General features: G+C 36.1%; 2 protein-coding genes across 3 annotated transcripts in view; both read left to right on the forward strand.

The window, feature by feature from the left end:
• ano5b (anoctamin 5b) overlaps positions 1–8,333 on the forward strand; it is a 28,920-nt gene extending 20,587 nt beyond the window's left edge. For both annotated transcript variants that reach the window (XM_060859168.1, XM_060859169.1), the window contains 13 exons: positions 418–552; positions 780–885; positions 1,255–1,315; positions 1,732–1,883; positions 2,420–2,494; positions 2,626–2,854; positions 3,116–3,294; positions 3,671–3,768; positions 4,315–4,445; positions 4,638–4,843; positions 5,462–5,664; positions 6,394–6,499; positions 6,593–8,333. In XM_060859168.1, coding sequence (XP_060715151.1) covers positions 418–552; positions 780–885; positions 1,255–1,315; positions 1,732–1,883; positions 2,420–2,494; positions 2,626–2,854; positions 3,116–3,294; positions 3,671–3,768; positions 4,315–4,445; positions 4,638–4,843; positions 5,462–5,664; positions 6,394–6,499; positions 6,593–6,829 — 1,918 coding nt within the window. In that variant the 3' untranslated portion in view covers positions 6,830–8,333. The remainder of the gene's footprint in view (positions 1–417; positions 553–779; positions 886–1,254; positions 1,316–1,731; positions 1,884–2,419; positions 2,495–2,625; positions 2,855–3,115; positions 3,295–3,670; positions 3,769–4,314; positions 4,446–4,637; positions 4,844–5,461; positions 5,665–6,393; positions 6,500–6,592) is intronic.
• A 1,077-nt stretch (positions 8,334–9,410) lies between these two features.
• Positions 9,411–24,033, forward strand: slc17a6b (solute carrier family 17 member 6b). The gene is made up of 13 exons (XM_060859749.1): positions 9,411–9,728; positions 9,885–10,067; positions 11,536–11,791; positions 12,470–12,588; positions 13,755–13,869; positions 15,531–15,618; positions 16,225–16,311; positions 16,607–16,749; positions 17,597–17,746; positions 18,577–18,709; positions 19,010–19,120; positions 20,299–20,426; positions 21,419–24,033. Exons 2-13 carry the CDS (start codon positions 9,982–9,984, stop codon positions 21,758–21,760), a joined length of 1,758 nt encoding a protein of 585 aa, XP_060715732.1. The 5' UTR covers positions 9,411–9,728; positions 9,885–9,981; the 3' UTR covers positions 21,761–24,033.
• Positions 24,034–24,301: the final 268 nt, after the last annotated feature.

The raw sequence follows: 24,301 nt of genomic DNA on the forward strand, positions 1-24,301 counted from the left end.
GAATATTAACATGGTGCAATTCACAAAATAAAGCACAACAGTTGGTGCCACAATTGCATGTGTATTGGTCACAGACCACAGAATGATCTAAAGTGTTATTACTTACAGTAACTTACCACACTTCAAAAATGCACACTGACAAACATAAGTGGTTACAGCAGTGACTAAATGACTGGATGACCCATCTACACACTATCATTATCACATACAGTAAGCATTCACATGCAGTGTATTTAACTTGAATTTATTTTTACTGAAACCATGTGATATTTTTTAAGCCAACCTTGTAAATAAACCTTGTAAATGTTGGAAAAATGCTTGTATCGTAACTCACGTAAACTGAGAAAGCCCTAGTATTAATTCCTGGGTGGTGTACTTTGAATATTAAAGTCTTGCTTCCTGTTTACCTCTTAACAGGAAGTACTATGGCGAGAAGATTGGCATCTACTTTGCTTGGCTGGGCTTCTACACAGAGATGCTGTTCTTTGCTGCTGTCATGGGTGTCATCTGCTTTGTCTATGGTTTACTCAGCTATGATGATAACATAACAAGGTTAGAATGCTATTAGTACTGTACTACATTACACAGATTTTGTACATTTGAACTTTAATCATTAATAAACATGAATATACCATTTGGGTTTTGTGTAAGCAAATGCTGTTTGTCTTCAATGTAGGAAATCTGAGTATGTGATTTAGGTATTCTTAGCTTAGCTATTCTTAGAATTTGCCCACTTATTAATTGACCTGTACTTTTTCCCATTCATACTAATTCTTCAGTAAAGAGATCTGTGACCCCAATATTGGCGGAACCATTGTCATGTGTCCTCTGTGTGATAAGAAGTGCACCTATTGGAAACTCAACTCAACGTGTTTGTCATCATGGGTAAGTTAGCTCACTGTCATTATTGCCCAGTTGCTGTTCATTTATATTTATATGTGACACTAAATTATTAGGTTTTTGTCTTTATTATTAGACAATAAATTACCCTTGAACTTGAATTGATTGGCTAATTTAGATTCTATATATTAGGTCAAATTTGTCAAGGTAATGCAAATATCATATTTTTAAAAATAAAACAGATATTTTGCTTGTAACTAAATAAGTGATAATGTCTAAGATAGAATCTTTTATCAAAATGTTTTGTTATATAATTTTCCACTAAGTAAAATGCTAATACACATTTTACAAATCAATACAGTTCCATCTACATATAATTTTTAAAATTCATTTGAATGTCTTTTCTTTCTTTAGCAATCCCATCTATTTGACAATGAAGGAACAGTGTTCTTTGCCATTTTCATGGGAATTTGGGGTAAGTTTGTTCTCACCACATTCAAACACTGCCACCTACTGGTGAAAACGCACTGCAAACTAACTGAGAACACCAAACTGGTCTCCTGGGCCAGAAATACATAATGGGTTAGATGAAGCAGAACTATTTATCTGATTAATTTGCCGACTTTGGTCGGCTAAAAGAATTTCAGTAATTACCTCATTTTAAGGCAGAGCATGCACAGTGGATCTTTGTAAATGATACATGATAGAAATGTTAATCGGAGGTCCCAGAGCGATTTCCCTCCCAGTAAAAAGGATAATATCACACGTCTGCATCCACTTTTGCTGTGTAGCCAGATGACAATAAACTATAGATTTGCTTTTACCAGTCCTTTACTAATGTTTATTCTTTTTTGTTGTCTGTATTTTTTTTACTCCTTTTCTTTCCTACAGTAACTCTATTTCTGGAATTATGGAAGCGGAGGCAGGCGAGACTGGAGTACGAGTGGGATTTAGTGGATTTTGAAGAGGAGCAGCAGCAACTTCAGATCAGACCCGAGTTTGAGTTGAAGTGCACCAGGCGCCGTCCCAATCGTGTCACAAAGGTGAATCGTGTCTTCAAAATAGTGTGATCCTCATTTGGTACAGTAGCAATTCACTCTGTCCTTAACGTGAACCTTTTTTACTTTCTGTCATTCACTGTACTCTCTGTGAGGTCTTTTTAGGAGATTTTCTGACAAGATAACACCAGAAAGGGGTTTTAGAATTTTTGAATTTAATTTAAAAGACCCATATAAATATTAACCTTGCTTAGTGTGAAACATTTTACACATTTAAATTATTTTACTTTCTAAAATATCTTTAAATTGTTGGCTTGTTTATGTTTGTCAGCCTTTTCTTATGTATAAATACACGTTTTCATTTATACAGCTTAACTTTGTTTCTGTCATGAATATCACACTTGATGCCGAACATGGTGTTAAAAATTAAACACTTAACCTAACCTTAGTTGTACAATTCTTTTTTGCCTGACCTTTAAAATTGCAATTATTAGTTCAGGTTTTACAATATTAAGATCTTAGAGAGTACTCACTGAGAGTGGCTAAGTAGTTATAATAACACAGCCTCTGATTTATCTCAGGAAATGGAGCCATATTTACCTTTAACCAGCAAGTGTGCTCGTTTCTGCTTCTCTGGAGCTACAGTTCTGTTCTGGGTGAGTCACTATGCTTGCTCACAAAACACCATATCTTTAAAACTCGATGATAACGAAACAATATTCGTATATGTAAAACTAACTGGACCATCAAACTCGTATCTGAAATCTGTCCTCTGTTTCTTCTTTAGACATTACTGATCGTGGCCTGTATAATGGGAGTGATTGCATACAGGTTAGCAGTTTATGCTGCTTTTGCTAGTATCATGAAGGATAGCTCAACCAGCAATATCCAGCTTGTGGGATCTCTGATTACTCCACAGCTGGCTACCTCTGTTACAGCATCATGTATTAATTTTGTTATCATCCTCATCCTCAACTTTCTCTATGAGCATGTGGCTATACGGATTACTGATATGGGTGAGTCAGAGCTTTATTGTCAGTTTTAAATGTTACTGCTGTAATGTAATTGCTAATTAATGTCGCCTTTTTATAGTACTTATACAATTTCATAGTGTGAGCATTAGTTCTTTTAACATATATATGCAACTGTATGTTATACAGTTTTATGTAACACATGAAACCTGTAAACTTCTTAGCTTGTTTGATGCAACAGATGTCCTTTATCTGTCATTTATTTATGATTTTTTTTTAACTTTGAATATTTGACCTTGCGTACAGAAATCCCCAAAACACATTTGGAATATGAGAACAAGCTGACCATGAAGATGTTCATGTTCCAGTTTGTCAACTACTACTCCTCCTGCTTCTATGTTGCCTTCTTTAAAGGCAAGTTTGTGGGTTACCCAGGCAACTACACCTACATGTTTGGGAAGTGGAGTAAACTGAGAAATGAGGAGGTACGTTGGTTTGTCTTCTGGTTGTTTTCACCGTTATCTTAAAAATACAATATAAATTATATCGTTTTGTTGTATTCCTGTATATGCATCACAAAATCATAATGTATGAAATACTGTATAAAATAGTGAATATATTAATGCTGAATGTGTTCATCAAAGTATAAACTTTGAGCCTTAAGAATTCACTATATATTTTATATTTACTGTGTATTATATAGCATGAATATTTTTTATCCTGATGCATAATATACTGTAGTCATAATGTTCGCTGTATGTTGTATGTAACATTTACTTCATTTGTCAAATCTAATTCCGCATATACTGCTTCAGAGTTTACACAGCTGCTTGTGTAATTTGAGGATTTGATCTTTCGCAGTGTGCTCCAGGCGGCTGTCTGATAGAGCTCACCACTCAACTAGTGATTGTCATGACAGGAAAACAACTGGTGGGAAATATCCAGGAGGCCTTGTTACCGTGAGTGACCCCATGAGCTGGCCTAACAACATTCAAGTCCAGTTTATTATTCATTTCAAGCATGCTATTTATTAACTAATAAAAAATTAGTACTTATAATAATAAAATAATACTTTAAAATAATTTAGTACTTACAATGAAACTAATAAAAATCAGGATTTGCATAGATCCCAGGTGTTAAAGGGGTTAAAGGGTTTTTTTGTAATTATTTATTGTAGGGCTATTACAGTTGTAATATATTACGTTAATTTAGTATTCTGATATGTTTAAATATTAATTAGTCTATACCCTTATACAGGCACAGACACATGGAGTGTTAGTAGTATACCATCATGCATTATGACACTTGTGAAGGATGAGATTGTTGTCTTACGCACAATAAATCATGACCAGGCAATATATAAATTTTTTCATAAACCAATTGACCACATTTTCAAACCCATGTAATGCACTGCATGTACAATAGGTCAATAGAAATTAATACAGTAATCTTTCACATTGTATTTCATAAAGGAAAGGATACAATATATGTGTTTGTGAAATCAGGTTACTAAAGAACTGGTGGATTAGCAGGAAAGGCCGAAACCATCCAGAGAGCTGCTACAGTCGATGGGAGCAGGACCATGATTTACAGAGCTTTGGCCAGTTTGGTCTCTTTTACGAATACCTAGAGATGGGTATGATTTTCCTCACACTTTAAATTTCATCCTATTCATACCTCTCTGATATTATTGTAACTAGCAATACTAGTAATATAAATCTACACTGTTATATCATTTTAATACCCTCTCAAGAAACCTGTGATTGCTATCTGAGCATGTTTGAAACGTGTCTAATCTAATGTTACTGTTTGTGTTATTTTTAAACAGTAATCCAGTTTGGTTTCATCACGTTATTTGTGGCTTCATTTCCACTTGCTCCACTTCTTGCTCTCTTTAACAACATTCTGGAGGTGCGGGTGGATGCATGGAAGTTCACAACACAGTTCCGAAGGCCTGTAGCGGCCAAGGCACGCAACATTGGAGCCTGGCAGGAGATCCTTAACGTGGTGGCTATTTTATCTGTTGTCACAAATGTGAGTAGCAAAGGCCAAGGGTCTTTTATGATGTGATGTGTGTGTATAAAAGCCTAAAACATAATCTTGCATCATCTCTGTCAGTTTGAAACCTGCCACCATCTCTCACCAAACTACTTATCATGCAATATCACATCAACCACATAGCACACACATCTCAGTGAAAATATATGATATCCAGCTACTTTATCACGTCGGTATGTTATGCTCTTGTAAATGTGGTCAATTATATTAGCAAAGTTTGTACTGATTAAAAGTTTGTTGATTAAACTGTATGTTCTACCTACAGAGACACATATTGTTTCCATAAACCAGTCTGCCTTTTACAGTCAGACATGGCACGAGTCATTGAGTCATTGAGATCACATTTTTCACAATTCTGATGTTTAGTGTGAACATTAACAGATGCTCTTTAATTGCATCTGCATTATTTTATGTATTGCTCTGCTGCCACATTTGTCTGACTGGATAATTGTGTGAACTATTGTGGTTACAGTTACTGTGGTTACTGTGTTTGTCACAATATACTAATAGACACAGAGATGGTTATACAGATGGAAACAACTCTGTTTTTCATTATTTATTTTTAAATTTGTTGTTCACTATTTGTCATTCCAGGCCTTCATCATGGCATTTACCTCAGACATGATCCCTCGTCTAGTCTATCACTATGCCTACCATAATGGTACTCATCCCACTATGGCAGGCTACATTAACAACAGCCTTTCAGTGTATGAAATCTCCAAGCTCGACCCAAAAAACAAGCCAGATAGTGAGGAGAACCCCCATTGGTTCAATGAGTCCATCATCACAACATGCAGGTATGTGGCTGGGTCTGTAATCTTGTATTAGATTCTGTACATGGTTCCACTCAAACCAAATACAACTACGGTATTCATGTTATGTGCCTGTGTAAATTTAAATAACTCTTTATGGTGCTGGCACAAGAGGTGTCTTAAATTGGAAACTACCATACAAAAAGTAGTGTACACCACTGTTCATGTCAGTACCGGTATACATTTTTATGGATATATATATCTATATATGGGGGGCACGGTGGCTTAGTGGTTAGCACGTTCGCCTCACACCTCCAGGGTCGGGGTTCGATTCCCGCCTCCACCTTGTGTCTGTGGAGTTTGCATGTTCTCCCCGTGCCTCGGGGGTTTCCTCCGGGTACTCCGGTTTCCTCCCCCGGTCCAAAGACATGCATGGTAGGTTGATTGGCATCTCTGGAAAATTGTCCCTAGTGTGTGATTGCGTGAGTGAATGAGAGTGTGTGTGTGCCCTGCGATGGGTTGGCACTCTGTCCAGGGTGTATCCTGCCTTGATGCCCGATGACGCCTGAGATAGGCACAGGCTCCCCGTGACCCGAGGTAGTTCGGATAAGCGGTAGAAAATGAATGAATGAATATCTATATATAATATCAGTATTTCATTTAGGACAAGTTAGCATTACTGGCAACTGTTTGTAGGCTCTGCTTGGAATTGATTGATTTTACTTAAGATAACATATTAAGTTAACCTTTTTCATTGTATTGGAAATATTATAGATATCGAGACTTTCGCTATCCGCCAGGGCACCCGAAGGAGTACTCACAAAACATGCAGTTTTGGCATATTCTAGCAGCCAAGATGGCCTTCATCATCATCATGGAGGTGAGGACAGTGGAGGTGTTAATTTGAGATTTTTTCATAGTTATTTGCATACAAGATGTTTGTATGTGAGACAATTTTTGTGCCTTCCCCCAGCATGTGGTGTTCGTGGTGAAATTCTTTGTGGCGTGGCTGATCCCAGATGTACCATCAGACGTTAAAGACCGCGTGAAGCACGAGAGATACATGGTGCAGGAGTACCTACACGACTACGACGTGAAGAAGATCAAAATGCAGCTCAGTCAGAGTCAGACTACAGACCTCTGTCACTCGACAGAGAGCAGCTCCCTACTCCCTCCAGACAAGATTGATGTCATGTCTGAATGTATCTAAGGAGCCTTGAGCCTACAGGAGCCAACCAGTTATGAGTATCTGGAGTATGATCAACACCAGACCATGCTGTACTGCATGTGTAACCGAAGAACTAGCCTGCCTGTAGCTTTGTCTCTCTTGGAACCCAGATAAACTCACTTTCTGTTATAAATAGGAAAATCAAGCCATGACGTGATCTTGAGGCACTTCTGATGTCTGTATTTTATTTTCATTTGCAGTGCACTCTGACTCTTGTCTCCTTTAGCATGCAGTGCTCTGTCAGTATATGTGACTGCAGTTGTGGGCATGATGCTTGGCAGACTTCATGATTTGGATAGCTCTCTGGACTGATGCTCTGTTTGTTTTTGCCTTGTAAACCAATGGCAAGTAAAAGTAAAATGTGAACTCAAGAATGTTTATATGATCATTGAAGAATTTCTTTAGGGACACATAAAGCTTTTATTCTGTAATTAGATATTATTCTCCTGTTAACCTTGATCACATGTAACTGCCCAAGGTTGCTGCACTGTGGTTTTTATTTATCTTTAAATAAGTAATAACCAGAGTTCTGCTGGCTCATCATTTGTAAAACTACACTGCGTGTCTTACTCTCTTGTACTCAAACCTTTTGAGTATGATATCTAGCCAAACACTTATGCTGTAATAATCATAAGTGAAGTTTATCATGTTCTCTGTGCAATGTTTTTGCTCTCTTATGGATCATTTGTCTTCTTCCTTGACACAAAGACCTACATATATGTGTACTGTGTTAGAGTTGTGAATGAAATGGTGCATCATTTGGTGATTCATTAATCGGTTAATTTAACTGCCAACTCTGTTAACACAGAAGAAAAAACTACAGCGCTACACTAAATATTTCAGGAAAAACAATTTTCTGATGAAAGCCTGAGTTTTACTAAAGAGTTCTTTAGTAAACTGGAGTGAATATATTGCACTATGATGCGTTCATATAGATAGATAGTGAGATATCTACCCTTAAAATGAAATACTAATGTTTATGTATACACTAAATCCAAAGAGCATCAAAAGGCTTATTTGGGGGTACAGGATTTATTTCCGTTTGAATATATACAAACGGAGAAAATACAAACTTATTTCTTAATTGCCACACTATATCTATCACATGTAATGCTTTTAAAAACATTGGGATAAATAGCTATGTACAATTCCAGACAAAAGGCTCAGTATGTTTTCTAGTGTACTCTAGTGTAAACAGAAGGAATGAAGGGACAAATTCAGAGGCATTTTGAACATTAGAGGCATTTCCATTTCATGTCTTTTTGTCTTGTGTTTAATCATGTATACATTTTGTTTATGTGTTCTCCCAGTTCAGGTTTCAGAAAATGCTGTGTTCATAAGCCTTGAAGAAGACTTGTAAAATGCTAAGATCTTCTGCAGGATTAAATGAGGCTGTGGGCTGTTCATGTTTGTTGAGCAATATATTGTTAACATCATTTTGTGAAAGTTTGCGTGTGATATTAAACCGTCTTGTCATATACCCGAAGCTGTTATTATATTGTTTTTATTCATTTTGAAGATTTATTCCAAATGAGTTTGTTATGCTTTCCTTTTGTCTTGTTGCTGATGGGTAACATCTCAAAATTTCTTGTAAAGAAATTGACTGTTTCATGCTAATTTTTACCTTTAAATATTTCATTTTGTTTTATTTTTGTTTGCTTATTTGATTTTTTTTAAATATCGGTGCTATTTAACCATTTAATTGTTTATGTCTGTGACATGTATTGCATGACACTTAAAATAAACCATTACGATTTTTCATATTAGAAATCTCAGTTTGCGTCTTAGAGGAAAATTTTCCAAAAACCACAAAAAAAATAAATAAATAAATGAAAATAAGGCGTATGTTGTTAAAAAGTTCAGGGAATTCAGGGAAGATTCAGGGAAGCCGGTGAGATGTAGTTTTGTGCGCCTGTTCATATCATGTCCACCAGACGGCGCCACATGCTCACTTACAGCTGGTCCAACTACCTGTTTGCTGTCTGTGTGGCTTTCCTTGTTATAACCTTGTGTTGTTTGATGTCTGTGTGCTTATTTCATTTAGAACTATGCCGTGAACTTTAAATCAAAGAGGCGCATATTGTATAAGGCTTATTTTGAAGGATAGATCTTGCTAATACGTTTCTAAACACGCAGGGCATTGCTTCATTTAGCATCTTATACTTATTGCATTGCAGATATATATTCACACTCGGCCTCCTTGCACGCATCTTCTGCAGATAAGGAGACGCTTTGCTGAGCTGTGCTTGAATTATTAATACATTTTTGCGACCACAGAAGCGAGATCTCGGAGGGGGAAACACTCCTCATACGGTTTCCATAGCACCGCCCCCAGGAGGCTCGCCTCGCCTTTCATATAATAAACAACCAGTGAGACTGAAAGCACAAATGTGTACCCGATGTTTTAAAAAAGCCCTTTTTGTCGCATTAACGCATCTGCGCGCACAAAATCGGACGGAAATTTTTGAAAATGAAGTGATTGCGAATGTTTCCCGTGATATCTAACCCCTCCCATTTAAAGTGGGTAGATTGGCGTGTATAGAGAAAGGAGGGAATGGTGTGTGGGGGTGTTGAGGGGTGGGGGGTGCTGTCTAGAGTGTAAGGAGAGCGCCGGTGCATAGCGACGGGCAGCACGCGCCGTTTCGCTGACCTTGGTGCTGAAAGCGGTTCGTGCATCAGATAAGATAAACCGGAAACTTCCATTCCAGTCCTTTATTTGATCGCTGATTGTATTTGTCGTCTGTTGTCCGTTTGATTTCCGTTGGTTAGATTTTTTTTTCCACCAAACTTTTTTTTTCCAGTGTTCTAAAAGGCAGTCGTGGGTTTGACGTGAACATCAAATGCATTGGCTCACACCGAGATGGCAATGAAAACGCTCACGGTGCGTAAGAAGAGCGAGTTTATCATTCCGAACAGACAGAGCCACTCTACTTCTGATTTCTCTTGCCATATATAGGTTTTTGTCTCTTTTTTGTCACTTTTCGTGTCTGAGGAACGACCTCGTGTTTCTTTAGCTATCTGTCTGACTTAATCACAGATCTTCTGGGTGTCTGTCCGGTATGCCCGACCTGCTGCACCGTGACATGATACTTTAACACTAACGAAAATAAAACGAGGGATTATCATATTTGGAAATGGATACTCCGAAGGAGCCCGGTTTTGTGCCCAGCAAAGAGGGTTTCAAGCATCTAGCAGGGAAGACGCTGGGTCATGTGTACAAGTAAGCTAAAATAATCATGTTCTTTTGATTTTAACTCGAAAGCGTTCTGTATTGCATTGCATTTCGTGAACGGTATGCCCGAAATAATGGTGAACAATTCTATAATTAATTCAAGAGGATGTTGCCAGATGTTAGAACGCACATTTGTAACACAGTCACGGGGATGTTTAAAGGTGTGTGTGTGTGTGTGTGTGTGTGTGTGTGTGTGTGTGTGTGTGTGTGTGTCTAAATTCAGAGTGAAATGTTAAGCATGTGATTGTGAGATTGTGAGAAGTAATTTGTGTGAGAGAAAATTTGATTGAACTGTTCTCGTTGACAAGAGAATTCTCCTGGGTTTCACCTTTATAAAGACCATTCAAAGGTCTTTATAAGACCTCGAAGAGAATCTCCTTCACTGTATGTACGAGTGCACAAGGAAAGTTTTCTGGATTTATATTTATATAAGTATATATATATTTATATATGTTTTAGACATATATTCGTTCGCGTATAGTTATAGCTATTCTTAACCTGTAAGATATTTTTAGTAGGTAATTTTCTTATATACATATTTTTTCGATAGAATAATGAAACGTGCGTTGTTGTGCTAATTTTATTTTATTAGTATTATTTTAAGATTTCATACTGAATAGTTGTCTATATGATAGAGACATCAAATTTGATTATTTAACACTTCACATTAAACAGGGAGATTGAACTAAACGTCGAACATACTCAGAGAACATATGACATTGATTTATTATAAATAATGCATTCAATGTAGAATGAAAAGAAAATCAAATAAAATAGCTTGTGTTTTTGGAATTTCGATTTTCTTTATTTGGGTGACTGATGTGCCTTCGTGGTTTCATGATATCTGTCTGCAACTGTTGTGTAAAAAATATCCAAAAAAATATATACAGATGTGTATTGCAATACATTTCTTAATAATTACACTTCTCATTAAATACTTAAATATTTCCCCTGTTTTTGTTGGTGTTGCTGAAACTTGTAAACGTGAAGCTTGTATGAATGCAAATAAGGGCGAAGGTGAACGAAATGCTGCATTGCGGTACAGGAGAGACAAATGAGGCCTTGCAGAATCCTCTGCATTTCATGACTTTGATTTTTAGAGTTAATAACAATTATTTATACATTATATTTATTGTTAAAAAATATTTTACAAATCATGATTAAGAATGCCTGTGGGATAAATGTATTTAGATGAAAAAATGGTACCAACAAGACTTGTAACCTTGAATTTAAAACATGAATAAAAATGAGATTTGATTAATGTGAACTAATGTGCTGAAAAGAGTTCAATTAGAATTATATTTTTGTCTATATCATTTAGCCCTATAATATCTCATGGCCTATTGGTGTACTGGGTAATTTTTATTTAACTTTTTCGTTACCATCCATGCACATGGATAGGGTCTATTTGGTTTATACCAAGTTCACTCGGTAATGACCTTTCGCTGGTGTATAGGGTGTTGGAGAAGAGACAGAAACCTGGGGATAATATTGAATTAACGGAAGATGGCCGACCGACGCAGAGCAGCGAACGGAAGGCGCCCTTATGTGACTGCACGTGCTTCGGCCTCCCGCGCCGCTACATCATCGCCATCATGAGCGGCCTCGGCTTTTGCATCTCTTTCGGAATTCGGTGCAATTTGGGCGTGGCCATCGTGGGCATGGTGAACAACAGCACCATTCACCAGAACGGCAAAATAATCATCAAAGAGGTGCGTGCGCGTGCAAGGTATTTCTTCATAGTTGTTACGTCTACGTAATTTCTTCAGAGATGTTACGTCATGTACGTGGTTCCCTCCTTCTCTCTCTCTCACACACACACACACACACACGCGCTCTCACACACACACACACACACACACACACACACACACACACACACACACACACACACACACACACACACACACACACACACGTTTGTTTTACTACCATTATGAGGGCCATAATACTTCCACAGACTTAATTACTAGCCTAAATATTTTATTATTTTTATACTTAAAAGAAAAGGAAGGTTTCCCAAAATTCCCCTGTAAGTTATTCCTATTGCTATCCTTGTCCATTCAGTCACCAATTTAATGTATTTCCTGGGGTGTGAAAATGGAAATTGAATAAATTCAATTTATTATTTAAATGAGAAGCTATTGTATTATTATTATTATTATTATTATTATTATTATTATTATTATTATTATTATTATTATTATTATTATTATTATTAACATCAATATAATACTAATTTATAGCGATATAATAATATGTTATGTGAATGAACGAAAAAAAAAAGAAATTCTACAATATAAATCTGCACAATAATGTATAATACATCTGATCAAATATAGCTCAGTGTTTTGTGTTTTGAACACGGTTTCATTTCCTCTGGTTCTCAGAAAGCCAAGTTTAACTGGGACCCGGAGACAGTGGGAATGATCCATGGCTCATTTTTCTGGGGTTATATAGTGACCCAAATCCCAGGAGGATACATATCATCGCGATTAGCAGCCAACAGGTAAATCTAGTTTTCTACACTGTACTTATTTATGCTATCGGTCCTGCGTCAGTATATGTAGTATTTTTTCCCTAAATTGTTTTGTGTTTTTACCCTTTTATAATAGAATATTTTAATGATTTGATGGGTTTATCAGCCTCAAGTATTTCGATTTCTATAAAATGTGAGTATTTAACATTTTAAACTCATTTTGAAATTAAAATAGTTACAAAACATGCACAATTTTTTCGTTTTGTTCAGTTATTGAAGAAAAAATAGAACGAAAAAATCACAGACATATCCCACAGTGATTTTTTTATCAGTCCGTTAATTGTAGCGGGGACAGAGCCCTTGGCTCGGTGACAGAACACACAAGGGGAAGTGGGCTTTGGCTTCCTCCACCTGTTAATGAGATCCCGGGGGAACACCGTGTCTAATCCGTTCAGTGAGAAAGGGGGAGGTTTGAAGACGATGCCACAGGGTTTACCCATGCCTCATATGCAACACTGAGATGGAAATTACGCTATAGTCTTTTCTCTCTGAGCCTGGTATTGATATTGAGCAGCATGAAAGCTGGAGCGTTTAGGCGTTTGGGTTTGCTGAAAAAACCTCTCTCTCACACAGACGCACGCACGCACGCACACACACACACACACACACACACACACACACACACACACACACACACACACACACACATATATATATATATATATATATATATATATATATATATATATATATATATATATATATATATATATATATATATATATCCGATTAAAAGGTTAAATACTATTAGATTACTAGATTAGGTAAAATAATGTTCAACACATTTAAAATTAGGTTTGAACTGAAAGTGAATTTAGAATTTAGGATTAAGTCAGTCAAGCAAGAAGTTTTATAAAAGAGACAATAATGATTTTTATCGGATTACATTAAAGCCATTATACCGAAGATACCACATACCTACTCATTTTAACGGTGTTCGTTTTGACTTGTGCTTCAATCAGATACACCTTTATTTTACATAGAGATTTCATATTTCCTAATATAAATATAAATATCAATAGAAATATAATATAGGCACACTGTGAATTGCATTTTATTATAGGCAGAGAGGCAACAAATTCTATTCTCAATTCCCTGCAATTGTATGAAGGTGATGGTATGTTTGTGTTTGTCAGGGTGTTCGGGGCAGCTATCGTTCTCACCGCAACTCTCAACATGTTCATCCCTTCTGCTGCGCGCGTGCACTACGGTTGCGTCATATTCGTCAGGATATTGCAGGGGCTGGTGGAGGTGAGCAGGTCACGTGCGCTACTGCATTGACTTATAAAGGAAAGAAATCCAGAAAGATTTTTTTTTTCAATGGTCAACTCACTGACACCCAAAAGAATGTTTAAAAATTATGCAAATCACTATGCTAAGGGACAGTAACATACAGTAACCAACAGTAATCGAGCTTTCAGTCCCTAGAAACTCTGACTCCTGTCTCCCTGACAGTACCCACATGGAGAATCACATTGTCCCTTTTTCCCCCATTACCACTGTGAAAACCAGAGAGCTTTCAGTGTAAAACATATCAAGTGAATGACCTGGAAAACGTAGATAATTACATAAAAATAAATATGTTAATTACAATAATTCAACCTTTAGAAAAAAGTCTGAAATTATTGGAAATTTGTCAGGAATTGGATGCAAAAACATATTTTTCCGCTGCAAAACGTTACGAGTAAGGTTGAATTACTGCAAAACGAGTAAGCAAAACGTTGATAGAGTAAGGTCATTACCAAATATCACAGTTTTCGAATTGTACTTGATTATGACATGTTTGAAGTTCAACACTGATTGCCTTTTTTGAGAGAAACATACAACCTTCACCATTTAACACTGCTACCACAATTGAAATTGTGTGCTGTTATTAAATGAGGCCAGAATCAAGATTTTAGAATTTTTTTTTATCACTGTCTATATTGTAGCTACATACTTAATGTAAAATAATGTGATAGGTGTTTTACCAGGGCTCTAGTGAAGATTGATGGCATTATGAATTCAAATAAGTAACAGCATATTTCAACACAAAACCTGGTTGAATCTCCCAGGCCTTAAATAAAACTACTACAAAACTACATCTGAACCCGGAGAAACATGTTTGCTGTAAACACAAAATCAATGTTTAGCATCGTGCTGCTATCACGATTAGGATCTTACTATTATTTGAACTTTGAACTGAAGAGCGATCTAATATCCTACTTTTTAGAGGTTACAGAAAGTATCCAGTGTTTTAATTCTCTCCAGGAAAGAAATATTAATTGTGCAGGTGCTGGTCATTGTGAAACTAGTATATTACGGAAGTATGGTCTTCTGTTGTTAAAAAGAATATGTGCATGTGTTATTTACTTACATAATCTTTGATAGCTTTCATGAGATAGCAATAATTCTGGTGCGGATTCCATATAGTATAACAGAATATTGATGCTTATAATTTTGGAACAATAATAAACATAATAAACCTTTCATAATAAACTGAACGAGGTAGTGATGAATAAGAATACATGACAATTAGTCACTCTCGGTAGCAAACATTGATCTCAAAGCTTGTCTGTTTGTTATGTTCATACCATGCTGACTTCATGTGATTTACTGGGCTGCATTATGTCTGATATTTAAATGGAAGAGAAAAATTAGCCAGGGTTGTAAAGCACATTAAAATGGTAACACTAGTAGTAAGGTAACAATAATAAAAAGTAAATATTCCATTATTACTGGTTCAAGTGTAAAATTTGATTAAGAAAACCAAGTACAAGTATGTTCAGGTTGTCTGTTTTATTCAATTAATTCAAATGGTGTGATGTGAGTAATTACTTAGAAATTGTTGAAAATATTTACTTTACATTTTAAAGCAATGCATATATATAATTCTTTATACTTATGATTAGTGTAATATCATTGTGTAACAGGGAGTGACATACCCAGCATGCCATGGGATTTGGAGTAAATGGGCCCCGCCTCTGGAGAGAAGTCGCTTGGCCACCACCTCCTTTTGTGGTAAGCACAGAAAAATTCATGTAAGCAATTTTTTGCTTGATTCTGATTAGTTTGATTAAAGAGGTTGGACATTCCAATGGTCAGTGTTCATAGGTTTCCATCTCTTTGCCATCAATTGCTATGATGATTCTCCATTGACTTGTGTAGCCTTATGCATAATTCTTCCATCTAGCACTCTTTTTTTAGTTTGTCTCTATAGAGGAACCATTTTTGTCTTTTAGTAAATGCCTATAACAGAATTAGAACCATGTACCATAATGAAAATCTATTGACATATTTTCATATTAAGTGTTAACATACATTAAGTTATTAATGGGTGCCACAGAAGTGCAGTATGTTGTGAGTTGCTCCCTGATAAATGGACCCGCTACGATAAAATTGCCCCTTTGATTGCGTTTGTGCAGCATCCTGTATAACTGATTCATACATGAGTTGATGGAATGATCCAATGCCACTGAAAGTTGACCTCTTTCTGATCATGTTACCAAATGTGAAACTAATTTGACTGAAATCAAGCACATTTACTTTTAATACTTTTTAATAAGGGACAATTTTGTTCAACTCTCTTTTAAAATTTTTCTTTAATCATCCTTTCTCCTCATGTAGGATCCTATGCTGGTGCAGTTGTAGCCATGCCTCTGGCTGGGATCCTGGTGCAGTACTCTGGCTGGTCCTCTGTCTTCTATGTTTATGGTAAGTTTAGTGATTTCACAAAAGTCATATAATATGTGGGTGCACTATATACTCATATAAATAAAGATTTGACCTAAATGGATAATAGTGTCTCTCTGTGTACAGTCAGAGTGCTGCTGAGCTGTAAGCATAGTATGGATTATTATTTGACACTGTATTGATTTTTCCTCTCATGTTTCCATGGTTCTGTCCTCATGCTTACAGTCTATGTGCCAGTCATAGAGATTCACTCAACCTTTCAGAAAGCATCACAATAGTGATTAAAAAAAAACTTTCCTCCTGTCTTTTGTGTCAGGGTGTTTTGGCCTTATGTGGTACATGTTCTGGATCTTGGTGTCTTATGAGAGTCCCGCTGAGCATCCTACAATCACGGACGAGGAGCGCTGCTACATCGAGGAAAGCATTGGAGAGAGTGCCAAGCTTCTGGGCCCATCTGATGTGAGGGACATTATAATGTATTATTAATACAGTACAGCACTCGCTTCAAAACACTACACAAAATAATACCACACTGTCATTTTTTTTCTCAAATGCACAATTGATTGATGGGTGTTAAATCCTGTTTAAGAAAGCAGGATTTCAAATAGAAAGAAATAAGGTCTGGTGTTCCTTTAAAAGGTATTGATGGCATGGTAAAAAGGTTTCTGATTGGCGCAGACCCAAAGAGATTTTAGCCTTAAAAAGTTCAGAGCTTGCCTTGAATCAGTCTCTTTGAAGAATGGCAGGGAGCAAATCCTTTAGCTGTTACTCATTTTGATGTGTTCTCCCCAGCATCTTCTCTGTCCATTACATATCTCACATGCAATCCTGTTTACTCAATACTGTAATGAGAAAGTGTTTCTTAAGCTTACAGTAAACCTCAAGGGCTTATCTATTCCATATATAATTGTAGGTTAAGACTCATTGGTTTGTTGGTAAACAATAATGCAGTATAAACCGAGGATGCAGTCTTTTATCTGTACTAAAGTATGTATCTAATAAGCTTTAAAAATTTGTTGATTTTCATCTGTGTTTTTGCATCAAAAAGCAAATATTGCTGCCATTTACAATTTAGGTCTTTCTTAATGTCACCTTCTCCCAAAGAGCAAAAGGTTGAGAAGTAAATAAATATTGACCAGGCTTTAGAAAAGGTCTCTTCTAAAGTGGTCTTAGCAGTGAGTGCAGGATATATGGTATAAAATTATTTCTCACATAAATATCAATATTATTTGAGAAGCATAAATAGACCTGCATTTAATAAATTAAATTTCAGTGAAAGTTTAATCAGTGAAATTTCTACCCACAGAAATTCAAGACACCCTGGAGGAAGTTCTTCACCTCAATGCCTGTCTATGCAATCATTGTGGCCAACTTCTGCAGAAGCTGGACCTTCTACCTGCTGCTCATCAGCCAGCCAGCGTACTTTGAGGAAGTGTTTGGCTTTGAGATAAGCAAGGTAAGAACACCCAGCTGCTGAAATTTCTCACATCTTTGTGTGTATTTATATTATGAGGAACCTCCAAATAGATCCTTTGATGACTGTATGTTTGTGGTCAAAATTAGTTAACAAATCCGTGACCTTCAACATTCCCAAAGGTGTAAGCTGATTTAATGAATTATTCATCAGTGCTTTGTCACCAAAGCCTGCATTTGCATCTCATTTTTTACTGTCTCCTCATCTCCAAAAAAAAAACACCTACAGTGTGAGCAGTACTTAATGTCATTACACTGATTTCTTGTTGATATGCTGGTGATGAATTACATATTACGTCATTGGATTTGTATTGTGTTTAATTGAATTTGCATTTTTATTTAACCTGTATTGGTTCTTCAAAGAACATAATGATTTAAAATAGTTTATCCATTTTTAATTTATGGTAATTGACTCAACCCATATGTTTCGTTTATGTCAAATAGACAAAACATTTACCAATAGCGGACATACTTGATGACTTTTATGGGTTATATAACAAATATTAACGAAACTCTTACGATTATATTTTTATTACAACAAGTATGTTCATTAAATTTGAATCTGATTCATGTGAAATAAAAGTGGTAAAAATGATGGTCATTGCAAATTGGATTTTAGTTATATTCCTTCTCAATATGTATATTTTGGCTGTCTATTTCCAGTAAAATTGTTTATACTGCTATTAATTGAGATGGGGATGAGAAAATACTTATTATAATTATATTTCAATAATATCTAGATCACTAGGTTATTTCAATAAAAAAATGGGACTTAGACTAAGTATAATTAGACACAATTGCTTCGTTTTTCAGGTTGGCATGCTCTCAGCCCTTCCGCATCTGGTAATGACCATCATTGTGCCCATTGGAGGGCAGATAGCAGATTATCTACGTAGTAAGAACCTCATGTCTACGACCAATGTCAGAAAGATCATGAATTGTGGAGGTGTGTATTATCACTACACTGTACACAACATTTGTATGCAAATGGCCATGCATGTGATTTGAGCGGCATTTAGCGCTATTATTGAAGCTAAATTCAGAGGAAATTGCCATCAGTGCATGCACACAGTGGTCCAGTCTTTCATTCATATGTTCCAGTGGTTGGCAACTTCTATATACAAGTGAAATGGAAAAGGCTAGATTTTAAGCTACAAAAATACTGATATAAATATCATAATATTTTATTGTCATGATTATGTTTATGGACTAAAGCTGTTGACCAAACTCTTTCACTTGTTCCTAGGCTTTGGTATGGAAGCTACTTTGCTGCTAATAGTAGGATACTCTCACAGTAAAGGCATGGCCATCTCATTCCTGGTGCTAGCTGTGGGCTTCAGTGGATTTGCTATATCAGGTGAGTCAAATGAGGTTATATAGAGCAACATACTGGAATACAGAACATTCTATAAATAGGAATGTTGCTCATAATTAACACAAAATGATTATTAAACATGACTTTCAGCCTTAAATCTTTGTAGAAAGATGTTACATTTGAATAAAACTGCACTGCACCGTGCAGTTTTGGTGTTCAATAAACAGAGCCTGCCATATTGTTCTCTTTCAGAAACTGTCATTCACTGTATATCAAAACTGCAGATATTATTTGTTTACTCAAGATGATCTTTAAAGTAATTTTGTTTTAAACAGCAAAATGAACAAAAGAAAAGAAAAGAAAAAAGGAAATGCTATAACTAGGTTAGCACAACTACAGAGCCCAGTGTTCATTTGGTGTTCTCTGCAGCTGGAGACAAGAGTGTATTTCTACTGTGCCCGTTAAATAATTCATCCTCTCTTTCCCCTGAGAGCTGCCTTACTGCCTGCACAGGCAGACACAACCCACTGAGCGGGAGGTGGGGGAGAGTCGCTGCTCCACAAGATGGCTGCACGATCTATTTTTAGTCAGATTTTCTAGCAGAATGTCAGAGATACTGAAAAATCCACACCCTACAGTGGATGAGGTGATAAATGCAGTATATTAATGCAGTATGCTGTTTCTGTAACTTCAGTACTGTCAACTGTGGACAGAATTTCACTGATTTATAAATGACATTAATAACTTGCTGTAACCTTTTATTCTTTCTCCAATTAGTTACTTGTGATGCCTTGAAATAATTAATTCCCTGCGGTGGAAAATTGAATGAACGAGGGAGAGTGACCCATGTCCCTTGGCGAATGCCATAAATCTAGTATGCAGGGAAAAAAACACATATAAATCAGTTAGTCAATTAGTCAGCTTAGTAGATAAATCTAATATCTCCTTGCATTCTGAACTCAAATGTGCTGCTGTACTAACTCTAGACATCTTTTTATTCACAGCATCTTTCATTGATTTGTTTCATATTGGCATACTGCTGCGCCTTTTCACAAGATTCAAATCTGATTCATTCAATGTCACTTGATGTTAATGTTAGGAAGAGGAATGTTACCATGGAATTTTAGCAGGGGTTATGTCAATCATTTAAAAACAGTACTTCTCATAAATCAATTCCTGATCATTCATCATTTCAAATGTCTGCTTTACCTTCTCTTTAGGCTTCAATGTCAATCACTTAGATATAGCTCCGCGTTATGCCAGTATTCTGATGGGCATTTCAAATGGAGTAGGGACCCTGTCAGGCATGGTGTGCCCTCTGATTGTTGGTGCTATGACCAAACATAAGGTAGGAACATCACAAAAATATGGCAAAATATGATACTTCCTCAGTGATCAGTATTGTTTTTTTTTTTTTTTTTTATGCAAATGTATAATATCCTTCATTTGTGTAAACTTTACTGATTAAAGAAAAATTTCACACTAAATGGTTTAAAAATATCAACAAATAATAAAGATAAAAAAAATTAACAGGATAAAAAATATCAACAAACATATTCGATAACATATTTTTCTGCTAAAAAAAATAAAAGAGCATATTAGTGTTTAAAGTTATTTTACAACAAAAACCAACCATGGAAGCAAATATTGGACATAATTCCAGAATGCAATTCAGCTCCAGTATACAAAGCTACAGCAGAGGCACAGCCCATCTAGTTAGTGGTCTATGAGATGACAAAGACAATGGAGTTGATGACAATATTAAAATAAATGTTGAAGAATAACTGTAATCTGTTTGAGCAGAGTGTACAGATGAGCAGGTGAAACAGATAGACTAAAGGTCTAAAGCAAAGATAAAAATAAATCCTATTGGTTCCTCTATCAGCACGGTCAATAGTCACCACCTATCTACTCAGTAATTAAACAGCAAACACAATCAAATATATATATCCACCTACACCACCCATGGTCAAAATAAATAAATAAATAAAGAACATTTTCAGTACTTACAGGTAGCATTGTGAATATTGTGAAATAAACATAGATGAATGTGTTGGTAAAAAAGTCAGCACAGAATTCCATTACAAATAACTTGGACATCATTGATGTAGTTAATTCTATAAATAAGCAAATGCTTAAATTTGCAATTAAATGTTTCTGTATGTACAAAGACCCAAGTCTGTCAGACCTGTCACACCACTTAAATTTCTTTTCTGTCACTTACAGTACATAATTTCTAAGTTCTTTATTGTTATTGAATATAATTGATATGCTTATTGATAGGATAATTGATATCCTTTTAAGATAAGGAGTAAAATCAGCATCCTCTCTCCTCTGCAGACCAGAGAAGAGTGGCAGTATGTGTTCCTCATTGCATCGCTGGTACATTATGGTGGTGTAATCTTCTACGGCCTCTTTGCATCGGGTGAGAAACAGCCATGGGCTGATCCAGAGCAGACCAGTGAAGAGAAATGTGGCTTCATCGATGAGGATGAGTTGGCTGAAGAGACTGGAGACATCACACAAAACTACGGAGCTCTGGGTGCCCCGGCGAAGTCGTACGGAGCCACTTCGCAGATGAATGGAGGATGGCCTGATGGATGGGAGAAAAGGGAAGAATATGTACAAGAAGGAGCAGAAGAGGGAGGGTATGGATACAGGCAGGGCAGGGAGTACTCTTAGACAACACACACAGACACTCAGACAAAGCACATAAAAACAATCACATGCACACATTCACATAGTAGACGTATTTTGTAGTGATTGTGAATTCTAAAAAAAAGTGCAAAATAAATGATAAAGATGTAAAATAATACACCTTGTTGTTTGCACAAAGGAAAATAATCAAATATTAAATAATTCAAGATGTTAAAATAGATAAAATATATACATATATATATATGACTAAAATTATAGAAAGATGTAATACATATCAAATTGGCAGATTGTAATTGTAAATTGTCTATGTAAAAAAAAAGAATAATAAGTGAATATATTTCAAGTGCAATCTAGTGTAATGTTGTGAAAATAATATTTGCACCTCAACATTCTATAGGATTAGTTTAGTTGCAGGTGTTGAAAACCACCACACCTCATAATGGCTCCAATATGAAATGCACATAGAGCCAAACCAGCGACAGAAAACCCTGTAACCTGAACAAATATACTGGTTTTCTCTGTTTCTTTTGCTGATTGCACTTCAAAACTCATACTGTGTCACTGCACAAAACCATGAGCCTGTTTTTTCCATGATGTGTTACTCTTTCATTGTAGATGGAGGTTTTTCTGTGAGACTTAATGTAGGATGTGGGTCTTTGACACTGTATTTAAGAGCACAGCATTAAAAAAGAAACACAGATGTAAAAACAATCATGATGTCTTTGTCTGGAAAATTTTTTAGACATCTTTGATGCTTTTATTGCAGAGTTTCAAGTAAGAGCAAAAAAACAAAAACAAAAAGAGCAAGGCACCCAGAGTGACATAGTTGGTTCCGAAGGCATTGTCCATTGACTTGTTTGATATCCTGTAGTAGCGCAGCCATCCACTGCCAGGAGAGCACAATTGCACAATTAATGATGATTTTATTCATATAAATTATGCTTTAACTAAATTTAAAGCAATATTGGCTGTTTATGTCCATATATGTCAATTTGGTCACATATGCATTTCCTAAAAAGCATCGTAGCACAATGATCATTGTTATATGGTCAAGTTAGCATTGTACACTACCATTAATTGAAGTGAATGCTCTCCTCCAAGCACATATAGCCTAGCTATAATCTTGCACATGCTTTAGTCTTGTGTCTTGCTCTCAGGTTGTCAGCTTCCATGTAACATTGAGACTCAGATGGAGATTAGTGATGACTAATGACACAACCACAAGGAAAGACACAAGGAAAAGAAAGAAGATAAATTAAAGCACAGATTGGAAAAAAAAAAGAAAAGCACAGAGTGTCCAAAAGACCCAATCCTTGAGTCCTCTGTTTGTCAGAATCCTAGAGTTAACACCATGACCATCTTGATGTCTGTGGTATGTAGTTATGCATGGGTGACACTGTTTTTAGCTGTACTTCTTTTAGAACCACTTTCCCTTTTCTCCTTTCAGTTACTAATGGGTTGATTTCTTTGCACAGTTAACCAAAGGTAATGTGTAGAGTTGGGTTTTATGGGGTTGGGTCTAAGGGTTCAGGGGAAATCCCTGCAAAATAAAGACTAAAAATGGCTTAATCTGCTTTATAAACAGACTCCTACAGCTGGAGCAGGTTCCAAACATATTTAATGTACAAAGCAATAAATCCATGGTAACAGTTAATGTTTATTCAGTATAAACAACAAAAAAATATGTATGTAACACATTAGCACATTTAACTGTAGTGACTTTTGGTTCAAATTGTGGTTTTGTGATGACAATTTAAAAAGAAGATCAAATATAAACTTATTGTTAAAACATGTATAAAAAGATATAAATAGATTTAGCAGGAGTCCAGTGCAAAACTCTTTTAATCTTTGATAAGGAGTGTTTGTGCTGGACCCACTCACCAGAAGAGAATGATTCTTACGTGTCACCTGCACGAGTTACTGAGTGAAACTTTCGCTACGGTTCTCAGTCCTGTGGGTGGACACAACTCTGTAGTTGTCCTGTGTGGTTGCCAGTGGTTGCATTTTTGCAAGTATGTTGTTGCCAGATGTTCCCCTTCCTTCCTTTCCCAGTTCCTCCCTGCCTTTATTTGACTTCCCTCTTGTTTTGGTCTGTGTTTTGTCAGTGGCTTGAGACCTTCTCCTCCTATCTTACTTCCTCTTAAAACCCACTACTGCTGCAATATTCAACAACAAAAGGGGTTGTTTGTAAAGGTATTCATAACTGCACAAATGTTACAGTTATTAGCAAAGAAATTATTGTACCATATTCCTGTTTTGTGCCTCGGAGTAAAGTGTGGCTTCTTTTTCTGTGTTACCCGTAAATTGAGAGTTTTGTTGATGTCAAAATGAAATGCTCTATATATCCTTTTTATATAAAACCATGATAAAAAATGTATACCAGTGTCTGTTTCTAATTTCCAATCATTCTCCATTGTAAAGGCAAAAAACTCATAATAACACAGTCATCCAATCTTTCACTCATTCATCAAACTTCAGTAACCACTTGATCCTGATCATGGTCACGGTGATTCTCGGGGAACACTGGATATTAGCAGAGACACCTCCTGAATGGAACGGCAGTCA

This window comes from Tachysurus vachellii, chromosome 23, assembly GCF_030014155.1.
Source record: "Tachysurus vachellii isolate PV-2020 chromosome 23, HZAU_Pvac_v1, whole genome shotgun sequence".
Classification (NCBI taxonomy): Eukaryota; Metazoa; Chordata; class Actinopteri; order Siluriformes; family Bagridae; genus Tachysurus; species Tachysurus vachellii.